Source organism: Camellia sinensis, chromosome 2 (genome assembly GCF_055761805.1).
Source record: "Camellia sinensis isolate YWXY chromosome 2, ASM5576180v1, whole genome shotgun sequence".
In the NCBI taxonomy this organism is placed as follows: domain Eukaryota; kingdom Viridiplantae; phylum Streptophyta; class Magnoliopsida; order Ericales; family Theaceae; genus Camellia; species Camellia sinensis.
In genome coordinates this window covers 44,816,717-44,824,858 of record NC_138962.1, presented here as the reverse complement: position 1 = coordinate 44,824,858, position 8,142 = coordinate 44,816,717, and the positions used below count along the sequence as shown (strand labels likewise).

Here is an 8,142-nt window from a genome sequence, read left to right as displayed (position 1 = left end):
GGTTCTTAATCTGAACCAAAGAGTCCAAATCTGGCAAATCGTTTTGAGAAATAGATTTTTGAAAAAGTAGTGCCAAACATGGACTGCTTTGCCAGATATAGAGTCGCCACCTAAATATTTTTTAATGGGGGAATTTAGGAAACCCTGACTCGGTGCCAAAGGCCACATGTCCGTCATCACCGGAGTTGTCTCGGCTCGGGAGCTTGGGTACGATCGGGAAAGGTCAGCTATGAGCACCCCCTTTCGCCCGGTCCGAAGACCGGCCTCTACTAACTATGATATCCGATTTTGAAAACATTACGTGCTCTTATTCCATTTATTAGCCTAGAATTACTATGTTATGCGCGCAGCAAACAAGTATAGACTAGATTGCCTAATTTGGAAATAAGTATTGCATATCCGTTTGTTTTGGAAAATGTTTTGGATTTGCTACTCGCAAGTAGGCTAAAAATGCGGATTTCAACGAGTTTTTCCAACTCAAAAAATCCAACCTTCACCCACAGGCATCAAAACAGTTTATCACATAAGCATCTAGCCACATGGTAAACATGCTGTCATGGCAACACTCACACGCATGCGGGATGCTAAAGCATAAATACTTACATCGTACTCCGTGCCAAAACAGTGAACTAGTTAGCAAACATGCATGTCCTAGTTCATGTTAAAAATGACTAATGCATCACATGCAAAAATGCAATCTAGGCAGACTCGGCTAACCCTAAACATGGCATGTGAAATGCGATCAACTACCACATATTCAATTCGTGAATTGAAGTACAGATGCAGTTAGCGTGATATACCGAGCCTAATGTATGTAATACAAATGTATGGATGCACGCATGCATGGCATAAGGTATGCTAATTTTAAAGATGCCCTAATCTACCATCATAAGCAGGTAAATAAAAGGGAAGAAAGAAGTGGGGATTGGAAGACATACACACCACCCACACACACTTATTACAGATTTGCCCTCACTCGGAGGGACCAAATAAATATTACAAATTAATTAACTACGCAAGCTAATTAAATATTACAAATTGCCTAATCAACTAAGCAAATTAACTAATCCTAAGAAAACAGGAAATCGCCTCGGGAAATGCGCCGCCATGCGTGAGCTGCCTCTGTTTTCCTTCCTTCACTCCTCTGGAGGTTGCCAAAACCTCAGGACTGCTTCCTTGGGCAATGGGGATCACCACCGGCTAAATGGAATTGCCACCGGCAGTGTGATATGGCCACCGGCACAAAATGAAGCTGTCGGCAGATAAATTATTGCCAGTCGGCACTTTACACTGCCGGTCGGCAAATAAAGCCTGCAGAACCTGCAACTCACAGCAACAGAGGGCAAGGCAAAGCATGGCAACACAATTCAAAGCATGTATGCACCACTCATGCCCCTTATTACGTTTGTGCCTCAAAAGGACATGTGCCTCGATTCTCGGACTACCAATCACGCATTTCCATGCATGATTGCCCAAGGAATCAATTATGCAATTTTCATGTCAAATGAAATGCAAACCAATCAACCAAACAAGGCCCAATTCCTATCACTAAGTCAAGGAACAAGGCATGCATGCAAGATGCAATGCAACCTAGGCATGCAAGCTAAGGATGCAACATGGCATGGCAACAAACTTATGCAAGCATACAAGCAAACATAGGGGCATGCAAACCAATAAAAAGATGGACTTAGGCATGGTTTAGGCAGCTCCAATAAGGCCTAAAACAAGGGCCAAAGTGTTATAATGAGGGACCGAATACACATACACACATACATGTGTTGAAAGGCCGACACTTAGGCACAAATTGAACAACTTTCAAACACACTTGAAAGGGGGAATCATGGACTAATTAGCATGCAACATAAGCATTGAAAATCATGTCATAAAATGATGCCAAATCATGTTAAACAAGACAAGCAAATGCATGCAAGCATGGTCCAAGTACTTGAGGCAAGTCATGAAGCTTTGAAGCACATTTATCACAACAAACATGGCATGCATTAAGCAACTAAAAACAGGTTTTTAGCATGTTAAAACAAAGCTAAAGGACTACTTAGATGGCATCTAAGTGGCTCAGATTTAGAGGCATGCACGATGGTCAAAACATGGAGCATGCAACACATGCTTCCAAAGCATTAAAGAGGCATGCAAGGCAGTCACGCAAGCATGAAAATGGGACTGAAATAACATGTAAGGTGACCCCAAATCACCAAATCAATGTAAAGATGTCATGCTATGCATGCACATACCTAAGGCCAACAAGCCAAAATGCAAAGAGGCTATATGATGCATGCCAAAATCAACCCAAACACTTATAGACAGACCTAAAACATGTCAAGATAAGCACAAAATCTTCACAAATGTAAGCCTAAAACATGCTAGAAACAAAGGCACACAACCTAAGGCATGTTAAGGGATCACAAGGCATTACATGGAAACTATGCTAAGCATGCATGGAGTACCAAAACCAATTTAAAATCATGTTATATTATGGATATATAAGCATGAAAAACAGCCTATACATGCTCAACACACACTCAAACATAGGCTCCCTTTAGAGGCCAAAATATGCCCTTTTCAAGGACAACAAGGAGAGGGGGTGGCCCTCTCCCTTTAGAGACTTCAAGGCACCATCTCCACCACTGAAATCCCTCAAGATTTCAGTGGTGAAGAGGCCCAAACACCAAAGTCCCGAAACTAGCACAAAATAGCACAAAATAAGGCCTTTCAAGGCCTAAGAGGGGTCAAATACCCTCAAATCACAAAACACCCTCAATAAACAATCAAGAGGGTCTAAAAATAGAACTTTTTTGTATTATACACCAAGCTCAAAAACGAATTTAAGATAGGTAGAAATAAAGTGCAAAAATGGGGAATAAAGGGGTGAGATTCTTACCCTTGAAGCCTTTTTCAACAATGATGCTCCAATGGCCTTCCTTGGCTTGAATCCAACACCAAAATACTAAGATCAGTCCCTTAGAACCTCAATAACTAGACAAAGGTGAAACACTAGGTGTTTGTGTGTAATAGTAAGACACAAAACACCTAGAGCACTAAAAGAGAGGGAAAGAGAGATAGGAGGTGTATCTAACCCTAACCCTAAAATCAGAGCTTAACAATGGCTGTCTAAGCTCTCAAAATATCTAAAGTCTCTAACCTTAAGCCAAGAGACCAGCCCCTCCCTTTATGGAACTTCTTGTCTTGTAAAGCTTACAAGACAAGCTTCATAAGAGGGAGATCCCTCCATACACGTGTATGGAGGGGAGAAAAAAGCAAGACAGCTGTCTTAAAATATCTGCAAAAGCAGATGCACAGTAGTCGGCCGGCCAAAAATGCCATCTTGGCCAAAAGTAGTGCCGACCGGCACTAAATAGTGCTGACCGGTAACAAAAAGTGCCGGCCGGCAATAAAAAGTGCCGATGGAAGCAAAAACCAGCCGGTGGCCTCTAGCCACTGGCGGTGGTGGGTGGGGATGGTCTACAAGCCCTACCCTGCCTCTCCAAGGCAAAACACAAGTGTTTGGTGTAAAACCAGACACTAAACAGTCAAGTTCGGAGATCCTGAGGCAAGGCGCGCGAGCCGAGACCTCCGGGAACTCCAAACGAACACAAACACGAGTAATCACCGAGTGTTCAAACGGTGACGTCCAAGTCTTGAGGACGGTCAAAAATGGGGTGTCTACACCATCTAGGGCTTTCTTCACTTCTTCACATAGGTCTCTCTTCCTCTTTTAAAAGCAGCCGATCTGTCTCTCTGTTTTTTTTTTTCGCCATTAATGAATCAAGTTCTCAACTTTACACAGATTCGCACACCACTGTTGCCAAAGAATCTCAGCCTCCAGCCTGCAGGTATTATTTTGATGGATCTTTGATCTCTTTTTTGTTTTTTAGAAATTTTGGGTCTACTTGAAGGAAGGATCTATTTTGTGTTTTCCTTCATAGAAAATAAAAATAATAAAAAAAAATCCTGTGTTCTTCTTGTTTGGATCTATTTGATTTGATGTACTTCTTGTTTTGAACTTTCAGTTTCCTATGAAAGGAAGAAGGAAAAATCAACTTTTGATAAAAAATAATAATAATAAAATAAATCATTAATTACAAATAACTTGTGTCCTACCAGTGTGAAAACACGATGCACACTGTGATGTTAAGCTAAATTTGTGGTTCACCTTTATTTGGTAGAATGGGAATTATTCCTGACTATTCTCTCTTGTACACCAAATAATTAACTCAACTCCTCCAACCCCTGTTGTTTAGATTATATGCACTAAATTAATTGTTGGTGTAGATTGATACAATGAAAAATTAATTGTCCTGCTGCTGTTGTTGTTGCTATACATAGATTGAAAAATTTTGTCACATGATATACTATATTAATTGTTTGATTTCCTTTTTCTTGTTTTGCATAGCCATGAATAATTATGATTATTTTCATTTTCTTATGACCTATTTTACTACATGCATCTAATAATTAGAAGAAAATTAACTTTCAAATTTTCAACTACGCTTAATTTAATTATTGTATTGTATTGAATTTGATTTTTTTTTTATTTTAATAATTGAGTCTCTGGCCAGAATAGGAGTATTTTTTTTATTATGATTATTGTGTTGTATTGTAATGAATCTTACTTTCTGGAATTTTAATTTGAATAGGAGTATTTTTTTTTCATTTTTCTTTTTTTCATTTGTTCTTATTCTACCTGGTAGTTATGAGGGATATCATCTGGCCAAAATTCAATAGCTAATTCCACCCAAGCCACAAGGGGAAAATCTGATATTGCATGGGCACATGTTATCGAGGGACGAGATGTCAATGGGAAGAAGACTTACTCATGTATGTATTGTGGAAAAACTATTAAAGGTGGAGGGATTAATAGAATGAAGCAACATCTTGCAAAGAAGTCGGGTGAGGTTGGGCCATGTAAAAAAGTTCCCCCATATATTCAGTATCAAATGCATGAGTCTTTGAAAGCATTTGATGAAAAGAAGAAGCAAAGTGCAGAAAATTATGATGAATTAAATCCTTATGGTCCAGGTGGTTTTCAATTTGAGGGTGATGATGTTTACGTTAATGTTGATGATAAGGCTGATGAGGTTGTGGAAACTATTCCTCGGAACAATAAGGGCATTTCAATCAATGAAGGAGCTGGAAGTGGGAATAAGAGTAGAGCACCAATGACACATAAAGGGAAGGGAAAGAAACATGAACCAACAAAAATCGGTGATTATTTTGCAGCAAGGACCACTCCAGGTTCACAACCAACTATCAAAAGTGCCCTCCAAACTAAAGAAGCCATACATAGAGCACATATGATTGTTGGCAAATTCTTTTATGATACTTGTATTCCAATTAATGCTGTGAACTCCATTTATTTTCAGCCCATGTTTGATGCCACAATTGCTATTGGTCCAAGATATAAGGTCCCTACTTACCATCAACTTCGAGTTCCTTTATTGAGAGACTCAAAAAAAGAGCTTCAATTGTATATTGACACTTTGAAGAGTTTGTGGGCTACGTGTGGATGTACTATTATGGGTGATGGTTGGATTGATGGTAGACAAAGAAATCTAATAAATTTTCTTGTGTATAGCCCTATGGGAATTGCATCAATTGATGCCTCTAATGCTGTCAAAGATGCTACTCTTCTTTCTAAATTGTTTCTAAAGGTTATTGAGTGGGTCAGAGTGTCGAATGTTGTTCATATGGTGACAGATAATGGAGAAAATTATAAAGCTGTTGGAGGACTTGCAAATGCAACTTACAAATCTATAAATTGGTCTCCATGTTCAGCTCATTGCTTGAACTTAATCTTAAGTGAAATTTCCAAGATGAATCATGTGCATGAGCTTGCTATTAAGACATCAACGGTGACAAAGTACATATATAACCGATCATGGTTGTTAGCTTGGTTGAGAAAAAAGAAGAGTTGGACTGAAATTGTGCACCCAGGAGCAACACGCTTTGCCACTACTTTCCTTGCATTGCATAGCATTCATGAGCATATGCATGATTTGCAAGCTTTGGTGACAAGTAAGGAGTTTGCAAGTTCAAGGTTTGCAAAAGAGAATAAAGGAAAAAATGCCATTGATATCATTTTAGATAAACTATTTTGGAAGGATTGCTTTATCATTGTTAAGATTGTTAAGCCATTTATGCGTCTTTTGCGTATTGTTGATGGAGATGAGAAACCGTCCATGGGATATGTTTATGAAGGCATGTATAGGGCAATCAAAGGTATTACAGATATTTTCAAGAGAAATAAGAGGTTGTATAGGCCTTACACAACAATCATTAAAACTCGTTGGGATAATCAATTGCGGAAGAATATACATGCAGCAGCTTATTGGTTGAACCCAGCTTTTCAATATGATAAAGCTTCATTTTGCAAAAAGCCAGAGGCTATGAATAGTGTACTTGATGTAATTGAAACTAAAGCCACATCAAGTAAAACTAAGCTCATGAATGAACTTAGATTGTTTCGAGATCGACAAGATAGTTTTGGAAAAGAGCTTAACTTTACTATATCTAAGAAAACACAACCTGGTAATCGCTCTTCTTTTTTTTTTAATAGTAATTATCATTATTATTTGATTTTGATTAGAATATTTTATCTCATTTATCTATTTCTTGTTTCTTTTTATTTTTTATTCTTTATAATATTTTTCTTTCTTTCTTGATAATAAGATGAATGGTAGAAGATGTTTGGACATAGTGCTCCAAATTTGCAAAAGTTGGCCATTCGAATTCTTAGTCAAACTAGCAGCTCTTCTGGGTGTGAAAGGAATTTGAGCGTTTTTGAACGCATACATACAAGGAAGAGAAATAGACTAGAACATCATAGGCTTAATGATCTTGTGTATGTTCATTACAACTTGCGATTGAAGAATAGGTAAATTAATCCTTCTCATATAGTAACTAATGGATTCTTTGTTTTATTCATTTATTTAGTCTTACAATTGAATCAATATAGGAGGTATTACAAAACAAGGAATTATGACCCCATTGACATTGAAAGCATTGACAAAACCGAGTTTTGGATTATTGAAGAAAAAAGACTAGAACAAGAGGAGCCTCCATTGCTTGATTATGATGAGCTCGAAAAAATGCTTTATGAAGAAGATGAGCCTCCACGATATAAGAGGCAATGTCATGGTCTACAAGATGGTTAGAAAATAATGTTTCATCATTATGCAACAATCTTTTTTATCTATCATAATCAAAATTATAGCTTAATGATTTTATTTTAACTATTGTAGATGATGTTGAGGATGATATGGAGGTAGAACTTCTTGGAGATGATATCGACTTGGGATCTTTTAGTGACGTGAACATTGGTAATAGATCAAACAACCCGAGCTCTAGTGCAAATGCGAATGAGAATGATGATGATGATTGGCTAAATTATCGTCCCTAGGAGATTTAGGCAAAAATCAAAGATTGTTTGTGATGTTGTGTTGTGTTGTGTTGATTTTTATTTTTATTTTTAAGAATGATGTCATGTTGTAAACATCTTTTTACATTTGTTACTTGAGATTTATGTTTTATGTCGGTACACTTTGGACTTACTTTTGTCTTTTTGTTAACTTATGTTTTATGGATTACTTTAGTTGAATGCTTTCATAATTTTTATTATTATGATTGTTGTTTTTAACAGCTAAATTTTCATCTTTAATTTTATTTGTTGTTAGTATGTCAAGTGTTATGGCTTGTATTTAGGAATTTTTTTTTAAATATAGGAAAACATCACTAAAAATATTTAAGAATTTTTTTTTTTAAAAAAATGAATATTGAATATTTATATTGTTAATTTATATTTTTTAAAAAATTATTTATGACATAATTATGACGGCACGGTTCGATCCAGTTCAATTGCCCGTCCACCCGATTATTTTTTCAGTTTACTCACCGGTCTGATTTTTAAAACCTAGCTCAACTCCGAGGTAGTCAAGTTTGATCAAGGGTTCATGTGCAAAAGTGTAGAGAAACTAGACTTTAAAGCACAAAATAACAAGAGAGAGAGAGAGAAATCTAGAGAGAGAGAGAGAGAATTTTTTTGTCTTCAAATTTTCTAACCCCCTCACATGCAAAAGAGGGATCATATATATAGAAGATGCAAATTCCCTTCACAAAGATCCACCCACA

The 8,142-nt window shown here is 37.1% G+C and overlaps 1 protein-coding gene across 1 annotated transcript; it reads left to right on the top strand.

Moving 5' to 3' along the window:
• The first annotated feature begins 4,835 nt into the window (after positions 1-4,835).
• LOC114323418 (uncharacterized) lies at positions 4,836-6,695 on the top strand. The gene is made up of 2 exons (XM_028271017.2): positions 4,836-6,543; positions 6,685-6,695. The coding sequence occupies exons 1-2, from the start codon at positions 4,836-4,838 to the stop codon at positions 6,693-6,695; spliced, it is 1,719 nt and encodes a 572-aa protein (XP_028126818.2).
• Positions 6,696-8,142: the final 1,447 nt, after the last annotated feature.

What these genes read in the sequence shown, in the direction of transcription:
- LOC114323418 (XM_028271017.2), top strand. Translation starts at nt 4,836, where the DNA reads ATGTATTGTGGAAAAACTATTAAAGGTGGAGGGATTAATAGAATGAAG.